The following is a 20695-nucleotide window of genomic DNA, read 5'->3' as shown; positions in this document are numbered from 1 at the left end:
AAAGTCCGAAAATTGCTTTGAGCAGACAAGAGTAGTCTGGAAAAGTTACTTTAGACAACAGAAAAAAAAATGTTGTCGAGAAATAGTTTGAAAAGGCTGAACATTTGTTATGAAAATAACTAGTAGCTTCGCGGTGAGTGGCTTTCGCGGTAATTGGGTTTCGTATATGTAGGGTTTTGCGGGGAGTAGGGCTTTGTCACAATAACTGGTCCTTTCATCCTTGTTGAGAACTGGCACTATTCTGGGAATACCATCCTAGCAGGAGTTCCAAAATAAGACCCATGCTCTGATAATGCCTCCAGTTTCAAAGACCAATAAACATTACCATTATGATCTTATTGGTGTTGCAAAGGATAGTTGAATATTGTTTATTGAAATTAATAATCCCCATAACCGTTTTCCAATATAGATAAATTGTAGTACGTAACAAACTGTATAACCCAGTCTCAACAATGAAATAAAGGAATGTATATATTTACACTATTTATACTTATTTATTATACTTTTATTGCTACTGTACTGATAGAAATACTGTATTTCTAAAGATGCAATAATATTATTATTATTATTATTATTATTATTATTATTATTATTATTATTATTATTATTATTATTATTATTATTATTATTATTATTATTATTATTACATATGATGTATATCTCATGGGAACCTGTCTCATTATCAACCTTAGCACAGTTCCTGCCAAGTCACCAAATGTGGAATTGATATTTACTGGTGCCATGCAAAATGAATCATCAGTTATATACATAAAACGTGGTTTGCTACAAATGTTGGTTGAATATCTTACAGTTTGATAAGAAACAATACTTTTATTATCATGGAATTTTAGTTCGTGAACTTTTTCGTTCACAAAAACATATATTTAGCCATTTTCACAAATATTCTATCACAAATGGAACCAGCTATATTAGGTTGTACAGGTTTGGTCGCCATCTTGGAAGCCATCTTGGATTTGAAGGTCACCGCAATAACTGTTTTCGAGCACACCAACAAATTATGGTATCTTATACCATAGAGGTTCAAATAAACACAGTGAACTTAGTTTGTAGGCCGGGTACAATGGGAGTGCCTAGTATGTGGGATCAGACTTTCCCTTACAGATCATGACATGTGTGATCACTGGGCCCTCTACGTCGGAGAAGGTCAAGGTGTACATTGGTGTCACTCTACAAATGAAATAGTTGTGGAGCGGATGGAGAATATTACAAAGGGCTGTTCGTATACGGTCGAGAACGAGGAAATGGATGATATCAGACGTGCAGAGGTCGTTAAGAAGGCATGGGAGTTTGTTGGTATTGAAGGACTACATCTCGCAAGATGGTCTAGTTGCCATGAATTCGTTGAATGTTGTACAGCCGTGCATTTTGCAAGGGAACCGTCGGCTAGGCGTTTTAACTTTACCTTCCAGAAAAATAGGAAGTTTCGTCAAAAATTTGACACAGCGGTTTGTTACAACAACAATGAACCCCTTTGAAACCCCTTTTTGAAATAGGAGTGGTGTGCCCACGTACGCAAGCTTTTGTTCATGATTGGCAGTATTATATGTAACTCAGTAGTGTTTTGTGCTTTTAGACTTTTCCATCTTGATTGTCAGAGGAGAAACGTGTTGTGATAGGGACTTCTTTTTCACATTACAATCCAACGACGTCAGACTTTGTTTAGATTAACGACTTGTGTGTTCAGTTTGAAGGAAGATTATAACCATATATGACAGGAGTTTGATTAATAAATTGTTTATTTATTGATTAGTAGTGATCGCTTGCAATGCTTTAAACGAGAGACGCATCCCTGGTAATCACGTGATCATGCTGTCGACTGCAGCGATTGGCTGATCGCATGGTTACACCGCCACGCCTTAGTTTTTGACCTTTTGATATAGAGTTTGTAACCTTAGTAACAGAGAACAGTGTAGTGAAGAGTTACCCTTAGCGAACCTGGAAGAGTAGGATATTTAGATTTATAACCCTTGATTTTTGTGACTTTTTAACTATTGTATTTAATCAGTGTGATTTACTCTTTTGATTCATACCTTCTATTAGTATTGTATTCTATCTGCATGACGAGTGTGGAGTGACTGCCGAACGTATGAACGTGTATGCCAGGAGACATAAACCTAGTTTGAGAGGAGGAAAGTGTCATGATTTATATTTACATGTGTTTAGATGAGGCCGTTTTTTTGTAGTCATAGCGACATTCACTGATGACCCCTGGATAATCCACACCTGCTCGTAACTTGTCATGATCAGGTTCATTCGTATGTTAGGGAATTAGTAAATGGAACAACTGGCTGGTATAATGGTCGACTATGGAAGTTGGTTAAGTCAACGAGGCGCCGATAAATATGAGAGTTACGTCCCGACATCGGGGGCAATTAATCTAACATTACGGCGTGTTGACTACTTTGCGTGATTGGCTATATGTGTAGAGGCTATATGTGCATGGCCTATGCCTCGAGCTCTTAAACTTTTCTGTAATTGGCTAACAGTTAAGAAGTGAATAAAGCTGATCTCAGTTGTGTCAAGCTCACAACAAGGCACACATGTCTTGAAGCGGTCTTAAGAGAGATCCGATGTGGCGCTGAGATGAGAGGTTGAAACGATTCGATTCTCTGTGTGTCTTTGTTCGATAGAAAGGTGGAGAATTCCCCGAACTTGGTACCTCTGACGTGAGGGTTAATAACACTCAAATTAGTCTCTCACACAAAGACCGAAAATTGCTCTGAGCAGGCAAGAGTAGTCTCAAAAATCGGACAAGTTACTTCAGAAAACTTGTTGTCGATTGAAAAGGCTAAAAATTTGTTATGAAAATTAGAATAGTTGTTTGAGGAGGTGGAAATGTTTTCTGATAATTACACAAACTAGTAGAAAGGATAGGAAACTTTTGAAAAAAAGTCCAAAAGAACGTTTTGTAGTACAGAAAGTAGGAAAAGACGTTTGAAATGTCCGAAAAGTAATTAAAATGGTCTGCACATTCGAGAACTTTGTACTAAAAGGTTGTGTAAAAAGTTCAAAATGTGGCTTGGGAGGCAGGAAAGATCAGTTGTTTAGAAAGTCGGAAAAGAAATTTTGAGAATTACATAAAGTCATTTGCGAGTGAGGAAAGTTGTTCACCTCATTCTGTAACCCTGATAATGGATAGGGGAGTATGATAGGAGCCCACTTCATAAACCTAAAAGTCAAAAAGGTGAGTAGAACCCATGGGAAACGAAACATCACATGGACATGCCCTCAAGGGGAAGCTATTTCACTTCATGGATGAGGCCCAGAACGAGTAGAGTTCCGGGTCGCTGTTACACCTCACAAACCGGTGCATGTCTCCATCGCTAAGCCAACAGGTAGAAGAGATGTTGCAGCGAGGAGGGAGTCGATTTAGAAGCCAGCAGGCGTGAAACACAGTGTGGCATATGCTACACCGTGGGAGCGCCTGCGCTTAGACACTAGCAAACCCCAAGAGACTCTGTGAGGCCGTGGTTTCTACCTCTTGTGTCGCGTCAGGTTGCAAAAGCAAATACAAACCACGCAGAGCTATTCACGTGTCTGGCGATATTATACACTTGGAGACTATCCATGCGTCAATAGACAACAAAGAAAGGGTTTTCTAGCCGAAGAATTCCATCCTGTACATTGGGACGGACCAATAGATTTTGAAACAGTTACCCATTTTTTTTTGTAACACACACACAGTGGATTATCTTTTTTTTTAAATTTTCGTCAAATGTGTGCATTAATTTTTGTTCTCTGTTGAATGCAATCAACTTTGAAGTAATCCTGTTGCACATGTAGGGCTAATCTTGTTGCATTGTTCGGGAGAATCTTAACAATTATCCCAAAGTACAGTTTTCTGGGAGTTTTCGGCTTTTGTTTTCACCGTGATGGTTGCCAGGCGGTGAAACTCCCGCCCGAAGATAGGTACCAGCTTGGTTTCACCGATCGTTATACATTTTGGGTCCTGACTCCTGAAGTCCTGACTGCTTCTTTATTTTGCATACCTCTTTTATGTGTATTGTCGGAATTTCAAACGACACGTGGCATTTATTCCACTTCCCCAAAATTCAAAACTATAAAACTGTGTAAAACTATATATAATTTGATGATTAGTAAGCACATGATTTAATCCTAAGCTTAATAGTTGCGTTCACACACAGCTCCTTAGCACGGGCTAAGAGGTCAAATTCCTTAGTCCGTGCTAAGCAAACGTGCGTGAACGCTTAGCACGGGCTAAGGAATGCTAAGTACGGGTTAAATCTGATCCGAATTTAAGACCCTTAGCACGGGCTAACTAAGTGTGCGCGAACGCTTAGCCCCGGGCTAAGCGCCCTCTGCAGCGACATTTGGGTGTGAACATTATGCACGTGATCAAATATATCCAATTTTCTCATTCCCAAAATGGCAACCGAGCTCAGTGTACACGCTTCCACACAGATCGGGTCGCTGTAGTAGAGCGTACAGCAGCTCCAATCCTAGACAAAATAAATTTGGTTCGCTGTCTACGACATGCATTAATAAACTCTGTATTCTGTTACGCCATTGTATACTGTTTCTGTGCATCCAAATAAGTTGGGACCGTCTTCTCTCGCGTTCCTGTGCACGACGCTTCAAAATTAGAACGAAACATGTCAGCAGCAGAAATAGAACCTCGCGCGTGTCATCCATTTTTCGTTCGTAAATAGCGGCTTGCCAAAGGTCACCAACTGATGGCGCCCCTTAGCCCGTGCTAACGACTGGCCCTCCCTGTGCGTGGACGCAATTGGGTCTAGTCGAAATGCAAATATGCTAGATAAGCCTAAATCAGCTTAAATCTTAGCCCGTACTTCGTGTAACGTGAACACAACTAATATGTATGCGGCTTATGCCAAAGCTTCTATGTGCTAAGCTTCATTGAATCTGACGAGTTGTTGCGATATTATGTATGTGGCTTATGCCAAAGCTTCTATGTGCTAAACTTCATTGAATCTGACGAGTTGTTGCGATATTGGTGGAAAAGCTAAATATATGTCCCTATCTGATACATAGATATTACATGTCTGCATATTAATGGTCCCATGACCATATAAGGTCATCTCTTATGTTAGCCACAATGCTTTCAAAAGATGGTTGCATGTTTCTATCTACAACTGTGCAAATCAAGTGAATGTCACAAGTTGTCAAGTTCGCGAGTCTTTACGTACAGCGACATCAATATTGTTTCAAAAGATGGTTGCATGTTTCTATCTACAACTGTACAAATCAAGGATGCGCAAAATAAGGAGGATCTTTTTGGATCGTACCACTATTGAATGCTGGGTAGTTGAAGACTCTATATACGAGAACCATTCCGACAGAAAATTGTTAATTTTTTTACATCGACATGTATAATGTCTTATTTTAAAAGTATTTATTAAAAACCCAACGTTTCCATGTTTATATACATACAATGAACTGAGAACTAAGAAAGTCCTCACGTCAAGACAACCGACGTCTCCGAAAATCGGGTTTTGTCCGAGTCGCCCTTATCTTTCAGAGAAAAGAAAAAACGTCGGTGCTAAGTAACGACCGATTTTCGCCAACAACTCGTACCAAAATCGCCAAAGAAATAAGGAATTTTAATTATATTTTAAAAACAATATTTATAGGGAATTTAAAATGTATGAAACACAACAGGACAAAGGTTTGTTGTGAGAGCGTAGACAGAAACAACTTCCCGATGTCCCGTAGTATGAGCCATGTATAAACCGGTTGCTCTAATTTAATTTGAAGTATTAGGCAAAGTCAACTTACAATTGATAAATTATTCTCTAATTTCCACCATCTGCTGGAATTGGCAACTCAGAAACGAAGACCAGTACAACAACGATGAAAAAAAATATTCGAAGAGAATTATAAAAGAGAAATAGGACATTTGGAAAGACATACGAAACATAAATAAAACAGAACGGCGTGCACCAACCAATCATCTGTGATCATCCAAAATATGTAAATTAAAGAACAGTCCTGTTTAATAAATTTGAAATCATGCGCGGTCCAACATCGATAATCTGCAACAAATCTGTAAAAGTACCAGTCAGAATACATCGATCAAAACGAAAATTGACAGACGTTTTTGGTTTTTATTGCAAATGCTTATTGAGAATAGCTGTATTTATATCGACGCTGCGGCCCTTTGATCACGGATTACGCTTTTAACAATTTGTGTCACCGAAGTAATTCAGGGAAGACAACCACCGATCTCATTGTCGTGATGCTATTTCAGGGTTGAACGCAAGCGGTGAATTATTTTAAGGCGACATTGACTACATACATGTATTAAAGATTTTTTTTTTTACATATTCGGGAGCTCTGTGCCATTATGATACAATTATTCATCATTGATGTCAAACATTGATATCTCAACCAGCTCCCACTTCTGCGATAGGCGATTGTCACATTGATGCAGCGTGGGTGTGGTGCTATCAGCATCTGCCTTGTCGAGACACAAGCCGCTCACCACGTGCATTATCGATTTTAACTGAAAGCAAAGAAAAAAAAAGTGTTAAAAAACAGCCGGTTTCGCTAGTTCACATAAATAGGTGTTTTATTCAGACACGCATAATTTGATGAAAACATATGAAGAAGTTTGGACATGTCATATTGATATTCATAATATGACATGTTATTGCCTAGAAAGATATGAAAGTTGTCGATTTCAATACCAGACCAAGGAACATTCAAGCAGATAAATATTTTTAACGAGTTGAGGGCGCAGTTTTTTGACTGAGGTACTCTTGAGTGTTATTGCAAACAATTACTACAACTAACAGGTTTTAAGTTAGAGGGCGGTGGTCGTCGCGCAGCGCGTGTTCGAATTTCATGTAAATAAACATTGTCTTTTACACGCAAGCAAATAACACCGAATAAACGGCAAGGTAAAGACTATGTCTAATTATAGTAAATACGTACTGCGTGCGTGACACGAACCGGCGCTCGCGTACGGCACCTAATCGCCTAGCTTCACGCCACTACACGTCTTCCCCTCGGCCACCGGGCATCCCCAAAAAAGGATGCTTAATAACCGAGCTTATTACGTGCAGAGAACGTGAAACCCGTCCACGCGATACGCGCCACGCGATACGCGATACGCGATACGCGATTCTCTGCACGTAATAAGCTCGGTTATTAAGCATCCTTTTTTGGGGATGCCCGGTGGCCGAGGGGAAGACGTGTAGTGGCGTGAAGCTAGGCGATTAGGTGCCGTACGCGAGCGCCGGTTCGAGTCACGCACGCAGTACGTATTTACTATAATTAGACATAGTCTTTACCTTGCCGTTTATTCGGTGTTATTTGCTTACTTTACTTCCTATGTCGACAGCAACTATGAGTCCTTTACACGCGTTGTGTACGTCGCTGTGAGTACCATATTGATGAAGACGAGGCGCGACGACCACCGCTCTTTAACGTTCGTTCTTAAATATCGTATTTAGTTGTTCGTCTAATTACGTTGGTTTGACCAGAAATTGATCCACTAAAAATAGGGTACATATTATATTCGCCCAGACTTTACAAACGCGAAAGGATACATTGTTATTTACAGGGTGAACCTTTCACACACTGCCTCAAATATTCGCTGCTATAGTATAGGTCGTCGTACTACGTTTTGTGTTCGTTCGCAGTGACTGGTTGGCAAGAACAGGTCGTTTGTTCAATACTGATGTATTTAAAGTGGGGGGGGGGGGTCGTCACCTGCGCATGCGACAGATGGCAATAGCGTGTCACTGTTTACAAACAAGCTTCTACCCATGAGCCTTTGTGTTGTTTTGTAACCCGTTCATGGAACCTAGAAGCTGTATGTCACGAAATCGCCTGGAACAATTTCTTTGTTTTTAAAGCGGTGGCTAGAGCGTGTCATTGTTTACAAACAAGCGTCTACCCATGACCCTTTGCGTTTTCAGCGTGTGTTGCTATCGTCGTTTGGGACTCAATTACAGCGCGTGCGCAGGCGACGACCCTCCCGCTTTAAATATACACATATGTGTTGGACAGTCTTGTCACAAAGCTTGTGATCTAGTGCTGATTAGTGAGAGGCATTTGTTATCAGATAGTCGCTTGCTGGTTGGCAAAAATGTAAACATATGACGTCACAGTATTGCGACAGTCTATAGTATACGGTTACTTCTGGAAACAACTTTTGTTTATGTAAATTAGATATGACAAAGAGTCTACACAGATCAGTTGATAGCCCGACAAGGTCGCGTGAGTTGCGCCCTCCGTGGTGCTCCAAACCCAACACATTAGTGAGTAAGGTCTGATGCCGTTCAGCCGACGAGGGCGCCGCTCACGCCTACTTGTCAGGCTAATCAGTTGACGGAACTTGAAATACCTCTTCATTGTATCTCCATTCTTGAGTTCCACCATGAGAGTTACATCGCGACTGCTCGACGTCTTTGAAACCACTCGGCGCAGAAGCATCTAGACACAAGTCGTCGTGTTTTAACTCATTCAACTTGGACCAAGCATAAATCTGAAAAAGGAAACGAACACATCATCATTTTCTAATACTGATGTTGAGATATTTGATAATTTAAAATTGCACTGTAGTCGTGTCTCATTTTCAGTAAGGCTATGATGTTATATCACCTGATGTCCACCTTGCCCGTGACACCTAGATAAAGCAGCTTTGCTCTTCTCCTTTTGTCCCATATTGTCCAAACATTGCTTAGTTTCCATATTACGGACCTGAAATAGAACAAATTATTGAAACATAGCAAAAAAATTGAAGATTTACCTCTGATTTAGAAATTTCAGCTTCACACCCTGACTAGGAACTGTTTAAAACACTTGGGGGATTCCGTCCGACTTAATTACATTTATTGTATATTCTTAATTATATGGAACCATAAAATTGACATAGTAAAAAATAAAATAACTTTATTTATACTATAACATCTATAAATGTTATCAATAGACTGAATATTTATTGTCATATGTTGTTATTGATATGAATAATAATATCGTTGCAAATATTCAAAAATGTGTTTCCAATGTGGTACTATTTTTCCATTACATTCAATTGAAATGTTTCTGAAGACATGTCCAGCAAATACAAAACTCGAGTTTCTCTCCCATAATGCGTTTTACATATGCGCAACAACATGACGTCAAAGTTACATTTTCCTCCCACAATTCAATGTTGGTATGCGCAGTGACATGCTCAGTAGTAGCTAAACTTGAACTCGATCCAAACTCTACTAATAAACAAACAAGGCATACACCTACCTCACAAAACCTAAAATAATTGTCCAGCAGAAACTGAGAATCGGGAAAAATGTTCTCTAAATACCATCTGAAACTATTGCATTGTAATTTCTCCCTGAGCTGCTTGCGATTCTCGATGTCACCATACTCTGCGTTCCTGGCATCTAGAACAAGGAGATGCGGAGATGCATGGTCCTATCTGAACAGTACTTAAGATATCACAGTTATGCATATTATTGAGGTCACCTGACCATATATAGTCATCTGCATGCAACTATCTTCCGCAGTGCTCAGTGCAGTACCAGAGGCGGTGGCACGAAATTTTGCATGGGGGAGGGGGTCTGCTCACCATCTCTCTTACCTTTATCATGATTTTGATTTATATTTCAGTCAGTTTGACAGTGGTTGTCATGACATATACTGATAAAGGTTAATGACAAGACCAGATGGCGAGCTGGTCGAAATCAACCAAAAACATCTTATGACTCTGCAGTTTTTAAGATACAAGACAGTAGCTGTAATTCTAAACCAATGTTGTTTGCGAGTTTAAATAAGGTGGTATCTTTGTGGAATGTTAGTGCGAGATTATTACCCCATCGATATTAGTTAGCGTTGACAATGTATAGAAATGTTTTCTCTAGACAGCTTGACGAGAAATTAATTGATTATGATGTGTAAAACTTTCATGTGATTGGTTGTTTGTTTGAAGGCAAGGCCTTGGAGTCTCTTATACTGATTGTAATTGGTTAAGGGGTGACAAGAAATAAAGATGGATTTAATGCTGTCTCGGGTGAAAACCAGGGACTTGGCAGAGAATCGTTTTGGGAACATGAACGAAGCTTGTGTGTGTCTTTTGTCAGCCTAGCGTGGAAACGACCGAATCCCGGTTACCTAAGTGAAAGGTTTTTAACCATCAAAAATACCTATCACACCTTACTAGGAGGTCGGGACAGGCTCGCCTGGAAACATTTTGAAACCAAGACCCTTATGAAACGCTATTCCCTACATTTTGAGTGGTAAATTTTACTAACATAACATAACATAACATAACATAACATAACATAACATAACATAACATAACATAACATAACATAACATAACATAACATAACATAACATAACATAACATAACATAACATAACATAACATAACATAACATAACATAACATAACATAACATAACATAACATAACATCTATGTATCAAGCTTCACTCAAATCTGTTGTATGGTACACGAGAAGCAAGCAAAATTGTATACAATTGGCTAATTAATATACAAATATTATTCACGGATTTCAACCAAACACTAATCAGGTCTGTGCATTATCCCAGAGCATCTATGTACCAAGTTTCATTAAAATCTGATAATTGGGTCTTGAGATATCAGTGGAACATACACATAGACGCACTAACCGCAAAGATGCGAACACTAGAGCTAAAAAAAGGGCCGCCACGCTTACTTGGCACTGTCTTATAATAAAATGATTTATATTCGTCCATCCATACTTCTGCCAACCTTCTGTTGTTGTTATGAACAACTGTAGCTACTCCACCAGGGAATGTGTACGGCGATTTGCCGCGGAAAACATGGCCCACGTGTGAACATGGTACGATCTCCAACGTGCCACCACACATCCAAATCTACAGGACAGTAAGAATAATTAGTTATTCAAATTTATTCATATGATGAACAAGCATATACTCCAATGAGCGTGAGATTTGTCAAATGAATGGTTTTCAAAAATCAACATAATTCCTCTAGTGACAAGGCGCTTTCGTGATGTTTAAAGAGTGGTAGTCGTCGCGCCACTCATGCGCGAGATATATGGGTCTCATATAAAAGATGGCGACTTTGACTGTTGCGCAGATCAACGAGTATACAAACTGAGACGGTAACAAGCTTTAATTAGGTATTTTTTAGGTGATTGGAAGGTATCGAAATAGTCACCGGTGGTAATAAGTGCAAGTCGCACCCAAGTCAAACCTCATACTTGTGATTTCCATTACAAGAAGGCAATGGATTGTGGGAAAATCAGTGTTTATCAACACAAATGTCGCACATGCGCAGCGCGACGACCACCGTCATTTAAATTACGTACATGAGTGAAATCAATGTCCTTTGAGGCGACAGCTGTCTTTGATTGTAGTCATTCATCATTCACAATATAGTAAATATCTTTTAAAACATTTTTTTTTATCGACGGACGATCACAAGTAAAAACTTTCTTTTCATTCATACATTTCGTTTAAGCGCTTTGTCAGCAGAGGGCGCGACTCATTATTCGACACAATCGTATTCAGAATGTACATGGCATACACCATAAGTATAGTGCCTGAGGTTCTTTGAATTGTTATAAATAACAATTTTATCATTAACTGGAAATTCAATAGACCTAGGCGAAAATGACCGCCGAGATCTCGTCGTCTGCGAGAACCACGTGACTTGTTTTTGCCCCTCAAATCCTCAAAAGAACGACAAGTCTCGTAGCTCTTTCTGGACCCCAACGTAATCTCGGTGTCCATTACGAAGACGAAAACCCGCTGTCTATCTTTGTGTTTAACCTTTTCACCACTAGACTTTTTTCCCCAAATTATTCTACCCTTTTTTTATTATATTCTTCAATATTTGTGGGAATGAACCTTTGGAGCCAACAGAGAAAATTGAAGTCAATTTGCAGTTTTTATTCAAATCATTAAGCTATTTTTGTTCTAATCTTCTGAAGGAAAATGCAGACTATAAACGGGACTGTTTTGTGAATTTGTGATGAAAATAGGGAACTGGTGGTGAAAAGGTTAAAGTTTTTTTTAAGTGGAGATACAAATAACAGAAGAGCAATGAAGGAAAAAAATCGATTCAAATTACTGAACGTTAATTGTTTCGTTACGTGAAATTATATTAAATCGAAGGAGTCGTCACCTGCGCATGCGTCAGATGGCCATAGTGTGTCATTGTTTACAAGCAAACGTCTACCCATGAGCCTTTGTGTTTTAGCGTGTGTTATCGTCGCTTGGGACTCAATTCCCGCGCGTGCGCAGGTGATGACCCTCCCGCTTTAACTAATTCCATGTCAGAGAATTTAAATACTGATACTGTAAAATACTTTATTTTCGCTATTTTTGCTGAAGGATTGATTCAGTTAAAATAAAATCTAGGGAATGTATATTTTTCCCTATATTTTACATTCAACTAAAATAAAATATTTACAGTAATTACCATTTAAAATCTCGTGACAACTTTTTAAATTGTAAAAGACATGTACATGTAAAATACAAGCTGCAGGAACGTTATCTGTGATGTTCGTGTGGGCAGGGGAGGGTTATAGACAGGGTAAATTAAGGATATATGAGGAGGTTTCGACGGTACAATTTGGTATAACAACAAGCTGCATGTTGTATGTTGGAATTACATGTCGTAACATGTTATGCAAGATATGTCATATCATAGTGTGGAAAAATATAAAATTATTTAGTTTCCAAGTATGGAATGAAATGTTGTAACACGAAACGAATTCGACGATATATACATACGGTGTCAATCATAATTTGACTGACATCCACATACAGTGAAGATAGAGAAATATACAAAGAATACCCGTGATATGCAAATGAGATACATACCCTGAACGACATCTCTATGTTTTCACCTCCCCAGATGTCCATACCTTCGTCATACGTACCAATCCGGTAAAAATATTCTTTATGTATTGAAAAAAGACCTCCCGCCATTGTGGGTGTGCTGTTGAATTGAACAGAATGAAAATATCTGAAGATATTGCTCCGGCATTGTAAGATCTTTAACGGTACTTTGTGTTTTATACCTAAATCTTTTACTCAAAACAAATTGTAAATCTCTTCAGACGCCGTGGATTTGATGATAGGCCATGATTTTGATCCTATTTATTATGTTTATTTCCTCTGTAGATTAAACACTTTGTTGAGAGATGCCAGTGCCTCAAGAAAATAAACGGCCATTATCATCCTGCCTCGTGGCCATACACTATGGCCTGTGAAACATACACGGGGGTTGACGATATAAACCGTACTCTGAAACTTCCATACTATTTCCTTCTGATTTATGCATCTATACATAGATCCCTAATTTGACAAGTTGCAGCAAATATGGCGAACAAACCCGAATCTACACGAAGCGTGCAATACAACTCATTTGCATATAATAAATTTGCATACGCCCAGTGACGTATTTATAGTTTGTGTTACGTCGACAATATGTTGTTTCACATTCAAACATTTATCGTTTCAATTTAACGGAAAGTATCAATATTCATCTGATAATTATATGTAAATCTAATAGAATAGATTTAATAAATAAATAAATAAATGCCGAAAAGATCTCGTTGAAGGCGAGAAAGCCACGAGACTTGTTTTTGTTCCCCTTTCCCATTCTCCTTCCCAGTATTCCTTGCGGTTAGATCACCGAAAGTATATATTCGTAGAAATAGAACTCTGCCTCCAGTGGGAGATTGCCCCTTTCTCTTATAGTGTTCCTTTCTCTCCCGCCATCGCGCCCACTTCTTAACTGACTTGTGTAACCATGGTAATTGGAGCAGTGGACGCGATGACAGCAGAGAATGGAAACACGTTTGGGAGGCAAACACAAATCTCGTGACTATCTCAGTCTCACTGTCAACGAGACCTCAGCGGCCATTGCTTCGAAGGCCAATGCCGAAATTGTAAAATACGCACATTCAGAAAAATTCTGGACTCTGTATTAACTGTTTGAATCCGTAATTAACGTTTTTACATATCAGCTCTAAATGATTACAAAATGAGCTTCATATTTCATCTAAAAACTTACTTAATAGGAATGGTTGCATCTCCTTTTCTTCTCTTTTTTTCCCGTTTCGACATCGGATACCACCGGAAATTAAGTCTCCAGTTGAAACCACCACAACCCAACTCTGGTACAGAATTATATTCAAAAGTCTCATCGCTGATGGAATCAATAACTGGAGACACCACTCGGGTTCTGCAACCAAAGCATGTATTCGTATACGTAAGTCTCAGAGTTTTACCGACTTGTAATACGTTAAACCATAGAAAAAGCTTGTCACATTACGACACTTCCTCGCGCGAGTACATTACTCAATTTGGATTGAAATGAACTAATAACTTGGTTAATAAAAGGAACCACCGAACTCATATTGCGTAGAAAGTAAAGGCTCCAGCTGCAAATTCGTTGATTCGAGACCAATCTTTTGCTAAACTTTTCAAGTGTTATGGAAGTATTCTTATCAACTATAGACGCGGTGGTCGTCGCGCAGCGCGTGTTCGAATTTCATGTAAATAAACAATGTATTTTACACGTGTTGTATACGTCGCTGTGAGTCCCATATAGAACAGGACGCAGCACGACGACTGCCGCCCTTTAATGTTCAAGTTAACACCATTATCATCAATGTCCTGTACGTCTGCATATACTTACATACACTGCGTTAACTCATACTCACCGATCCTCCGCTATTCTCGCTATGAGTGGCTCCAGCCATCCTTTCGTACACTCGCAATGGGCATCTAAGAAGGTGAGCACCTCTCCGGTGGAAATCGCGGCACCACGTAATCGCGCACCGACTATACCACTTCGTTCCGCCATGCGCACCACTCTGACCCGAACGGAAAGACCTCTGACGTAATCGTCCAGTTGTTTGCCAAGAAAATCTGTTCATGAAAGTTTTAAAGACGATGCCTTGAGTAACAAATATGCAAGATACAATCTGCGCCTAGACATCGCGTCACGTCACGCTCATTATGCGACGTCTACGTATAATGTATATTGTATGTTTATACGAGATTAAAGCGCACAGTGGTTTCCATGGTGACATAGCAACAATGGCGGATTTGTGCGCAAACCAATCTGATTAAAATCTGATGTAGTGTACGGGCTTTAATTATTTTGGCTATAAACTTAATTTTATTTTATTTTTTATTACTTTCGTTATTAATGCCTTTTTATTTTATTATTTTACTTTGATTTTGATTTTGTGATTTTTTTTTAATTCCGCCCACATTGGCTTTCGCAAATACCAAAACTTCAAAAAATAAATATTAGATCAAAATAAAATAAAAATATAAAAAAAAGTCAAAACTAGGATCTTATTTTAATCAGATTGTGCGCAAACCTGAATCAAACTTTGAAATCAACCATAAAGATAATAATGACATAATAATGACAACAAATATTGGCTATAACTGTTATTTGATTAAAACATACCTCGTTCACTGGCATCATCTACTAAAATAATTTCTTCTAAGATCTCTCTGGGTGACCTATTAATAATACTATGTATATTTCGTATAAGCGTACTCCAAGCCTCGTTATGAAATACTATAATGATACTAGTCGTAGGGAGTTTCTGGGAAGGCGGGTATATTTTCTTTTTACACCTTAAAGTATGTAGAAAGGAAAACAATTGTTAGAAAATAAATAATGAGTGAGTGTGTATTTATATAGCTGATTAAAATCAGTTTAGCTGAGAAATGTCCATGAACGCGTACTCATGAGGTATGTAAGTCGACTTACAGGTTGAGTATCGAGTATTCCTGATTTATGTATCGAAGAATGTACGGTGTTTTCATAGGAGCTTCGAAATACAACCATCCCGTAACTCGCGTAATAATTTCTCATCAACATGTATGTATAATTGCAAATGCTTTGTTTTCTAAGCGAACAATAATAACCATTAATTACAATGCACTACCCTGCATTAAAATATATTTGCATCCCAGTCCACTATGTGTTCACTGTCTCTATCCGATGAAAAATTCTAATTCAACACCATCGACAGAGGCGGTGGCGCGAAATTTTGAATGGGGGGGGGGTTCTAAGGGGTCCGAGGCATGCCCCCTTCCCCTGCCGTCGCCACTGATCGATTGTGTCAAGATTTTGAATGAAAAGCACATCACTAAAATATGGCTTCATAATATTCAAGTTATCGGTTGGTATTATGCAGATCACAAAGGGGTTAAAAGGCAAGTGATAATAGAACAAATAAACACACTTACCCATCTATTCGGACATCTGGAAGAGTTCGGTTGACGGATATTTTATTGCTAGCTAAAAGATTGAATTGGTTTATTTTAAACATCTCCTTTTTAAGTTCCTCTTCCTCCGGTGGTATAATGACCGGCTGGCCCATTTCGCCAGGGCCTTTGAGATCCACTAGAACACGAATAAAATATGAATGTAACTAGGCACTGTTGGAAAGTGCACATACATGTATAATATATCAATTAAGCGTATAAAAATAAATATGCATCTTTAGACCCTTTTCAGTTGAGACGGCGAGATATATTTTCCAATTTAAAGCGGGGAAGTCGTCACCTGCGCATGCGTCAGATGGCCATAGCGTGTATTGTTTACAAACAAGCGTCTACCCATGAGCCTTTGCGTTTTAGCATGTGTTGTTGTCGTCGCTTGGGACTCAATTCCGACCCTCCCGCTTTAAAAGTGAAGTGCAAGAAACCATTTGAGTCACAAACACACACAGATGGCAAAAAATATACATTTCTAGTATACACAAATTTCACCTTTGTATGATAATAAGAATTATTTATCATACATTTTGCTGAGAAAACATTACACTTTAGCAGTCCTTTAAAACTCCAACAGACGTGTTCAAAAGTGTTATAGACGCACTCTAATTAGCATAATGCGCTCCATATTTACGTAACAGTTGAATATTTACATGTAATGGGAATTGGTAACAATGTACTTGTGCGTCATGGTGAAGTGAATCCACGCGACTGAGCGCAAACAACCGCAAACGCACGAATTTCTTAAAGGGTGGTAGTCGTCGCGCCACGCATGCGCGAGATATATGGGTCTCATATAAACAAAGATGGCGACCTTGACTGTTGCGCAGATTAACGAGTACAAACTGACACGTTTAGATTGTGGGAACACATGCGTGGCGCGGCGACTACCGCCCTTTAATATTTTGCTGCCAGTGGTATTTCGGGATGTTATATCTTACTAGAACATGACTACATCACGAAAACATGTATAATAAAACAACGTTATCACAAGAATACCACAAAGTTTGCACCCAGGAATTAATAGATCGATTTCAGTTAGTGGACTTCCCGGAAACCATGGAAACATAGAAAGTGGTCATGGGAATTAGTACTAACATTTCGGTTTATAACATATTTGTCATTCTTGAAATAAATAAACGGTATTTTTTCAAATAAGTCGCCAGAAAAATTAATATAACTGATTGAAAATCCTCAAAAATTCTTAAATATGTCACGACTCGTGCTAGTCTCCACTATAGCAACCGTGGACTGTACTAAACGAAGCTCTGTCGATCGTCCTTAAAGTTGTATTATCGGAATAATTAAGTTCGAGACTTTAGACATATTGAGTACTGTCTAGTATTATTAAACATCTGTCACCGTAACGCCATAAGTAACAGCGTGCCGTAATTTTGTGGCATTTTACGGGGTATTTTCATCCTACCATATTAAGAAATGCGAATTCTAAATATGAAATGATTACGTGCGTAAATAATAAAAACAAATGATGGCTACCACCAGGGTTTGGCCACACTCCAAACACTGGCGGCCGCAGCCAGTGTTCGGAGTGTGGGGTTTGGCCGGACTCCACACAAAGAAGTTCGCTGATTCTGTTCTAAACTTTTTGGATTTTCTTGGAAAGAAATGATGTATAATAATAGGGTTATTACAAGGATACCTCAAAGTATGCACTCAGACAGTACGCCGTCGCACTGACCTCCGCTGCGCGTCGGTCGATACTTCCGCTGTGCTGTCTTCGAGCATACTTTGAGGTATCCTCGTATTAACCTCATAATAATAACAGCTACGGGATTTGCAAGCCTTGACAATATCCGATCATATTCGTTACTTACTACACGCCCCGTTTAGGTCGGTATAAGCAACACGCATTCAAGTTTACGAGGTGTTTTAAATACCCTGTCAAGAATTTTGCTAATTTGTTATTTCGCGATTAGGCCGAATAGCATCAGCCTTATCAGTGGCACGAAATTTACAAGCTTACGTTCATGTATAACAAATATTACGAACCTAATTAATACTAACAGAAGACAATCAACTTGATTTTATAATGACTGTATGTATAAAGAACACTCAGAATAGGTGCCGTTTTACTGTTTGAGTACGTCGTACTGTCAGTGAACATTGCGCTACTTTCAATATCTGGTTTTCATTTTTTTTATCAACTTGATATATAGTGACCACTTTGTTGTTTTGTAACCCGTTCATGGAACCTAGAAGCTGTATGTCACGAAATCGCCTGAAACAATTCCCGCGCGTGCGCAGGTGACCACCCTCCCGCTTAAATTTCTTTACGTTCAAGGATTTTGTGGTTTTTGGGGTTTTCGGCAAATCCACTGACTTAGCGGTATTCTCGCGAGAACTTCTTAATATGTGCATATTGACTATACACTGCATGTATATAACACGGAATCGGTTGTGAAAGATGTAAGCTAGAAGACCACACCCCTGTCAATGAATGAAATTACAATTTATTGTTGGCCGAGCAGGCAGAACTTTGAAATGTACAACAATTTTATAAGAAAAGTAATAGTCACATTTTTAATATTATTATTACAATCATTATTTACTTTACATTTTATTTGTAGACAATCGCATACCTCGTCTTGACTGTGTATGTTCTTGGGTTATGGAACCTCTGTTGCCATCATCAGTGTAGTAAAGTAACAACAACACATCGAACATGAACCATATCATCGACGTGGCGAGAATTACTTTACCGTACATGAATCGTTTATTTCTCATTGTGGCGTTGGTAATTAATTTTCAATTATGTGATATCCGCGATACTGTTTGTATGTTTCCAATATATAATCCGACCAATGGGAAGCAAATATATAGGATAAAAACAATATTCAACAGATTCCAGTCTCATGCAACAAAAAACACGCCTCTACCAAACGGGGTTTGTTAGTTGTTATGACGACTGCATCACTGATAAACCGGATAATCCACACTATCACAAAGTGGTGTGTAAGATGTGTCCAGGGTCCTAGAACTTCAAAATAAAGAACGAAACATTGAAAACTTACATGACTTGAAGTGCGATTTATGGTGTTCGCGTGCAGATTAGTAATGTCTGCTAAATTACAATAGAACTCCGTGTCAAATTTGTGTACACACTTAAAACCCAGTGAATATGCTAAAAATATTTTAAAAAAATTGTAAAATTAAATGCCAGTGATAATAAATAGTTTTACAGTATCACATATTGTGTACCATTTTTAATGTTTTTAATGGAAAACATGCACGAGACAATTCTGAGAATGTTTTTCTTTCGTACTACAGTATGTAGGAATTAAAGTTCGTTGGTGCTTTCATAATGAATTTTCTATTTAAAAAATCTAGTTAACCATAAAATACTGTTTTAGTTGTCTGCCTGGCTTTCTATTACAGAACGGGCAATTCTCGAACTTCGTATTTTAGGCGTTAGACCATTAAGTGCCCAGTCAAAATGGTTAATATATATATATATATGGATGTATACACAACAACTAGCAACGTGACTTACTAGTTGTAAAACGCACAGTCGCCGCATAGCGTCGTGTTCTGGATCCATGCGAGGTATACAACGCGTGTATACATCGTTTAAGTTGCTCACATGAAATTCAAACGCTCGATGCGACACTACTGTAAAACTGGGTTTTAATTTTGCTTTTTTCGCTGACTAATATGCCTGAAATAGTAAATTAGCGATATTTAAACCCAGTGAAAATTAGTCATTTTATAGTATAACGCTTGAAGTCGATAAATTCATCTAACAAAACAAATAAAACTTACTGCGAGTGAACTTGCGTTAAACGTACCAGCTGCCAAAGAACAAAGAGACAATGTGTCCCAGAATAGTATTCAATCAAAGATGTAACAAAACATCGCATCCTGTGCTTTATCCTCGCTAACGTGTGCGTGTACGTACATGAAATACAAGAATTTTTGATTGTAAAATAATGAACTAAAACATGTCAACCTGATTAAAATATTATAATCTATCGTAGCAATATATACATAGTAACGAATATTACTCAAAAACCCTTCAAACAGTACGTGGCATTGGGAATTAATAGACGAAATGATTATGACATTTCAGCCACAGTAAGTTGTGACAAACTGAGAAAATTATTTTTTTCATAACTTTAAAAGTAGCAATTCAAATTGGTTGAAAAATGGTAGCATATATCACGCCCTCTATATGGATAAAGGGACTGTGCATATATGTAACGGTGATAACCATGGTTGTCATGACAACAGTCCTGAAAATATTTATTTTAGCTTTTTTTTCTACCGAATGCTCTATTTGTATATATTTTATACATTTTATCGATGAGAGTAGCTTCTACAGGCTATATACCAGTATAACCAGTTAAAAATAAAAATAAAATGTCAATGTATTCTCGATGATTAAAATGAAATTGTTATTGC

At 38.4% G+C, this 20695-nt stretch overlaps 1 protein-coding gene across 1 annotated transcript; it reads right to left on the bottom strand.

Annotated features, from left to right (window-relative positions):
- Positions 1-6355: 6355 nt before the first annotated feature.
- Positions 6356-19021, bottom strand: LOC100370867 (polypeptide N-acetylgalactosaminyltransferase 1-like). Its single transcript, XM_002738931.2, has 11 exons — positions 18877-19021; positions 16247-16403; positions 15456-15628; positions 14695-14902; positions 14043-14213; positions 12845-12962; positions 10687-10867; positions 9250-9392; positions 8611-8709; positions 8354-8494; positions 6356-6505 (listed from the first exon to the last, which is right to left on the bottom strand). The coding sequence occupies exons 1-11, from the start codon at positions 19019-19021 to the stop codon at positions 6356-6358; spliced, it is 1686 nt and encodes a 561-aa protein (XP_002738977.2).
- Positions 19022-20695: the final 1674 nt, after the last annotated feature.

This window comes from Saccoglossus kowalevskii, chromosome 14 (assembly GCF_978046115.1).
Source record: "Saccoglossus kowalevskii chromosome 14, keSacKowa6.1, whole genome shotgun sequence".
Taxonomy (NCBI): Eukaryota; Metazoa; Hemichordata; class Enteropneusta; family Harrimaniidae; genus Saccoglossus; species Saccoglossus kowalevskii.
This window is presented reverse-complemented; position numbering and strand designations above follow the sequence as displayed.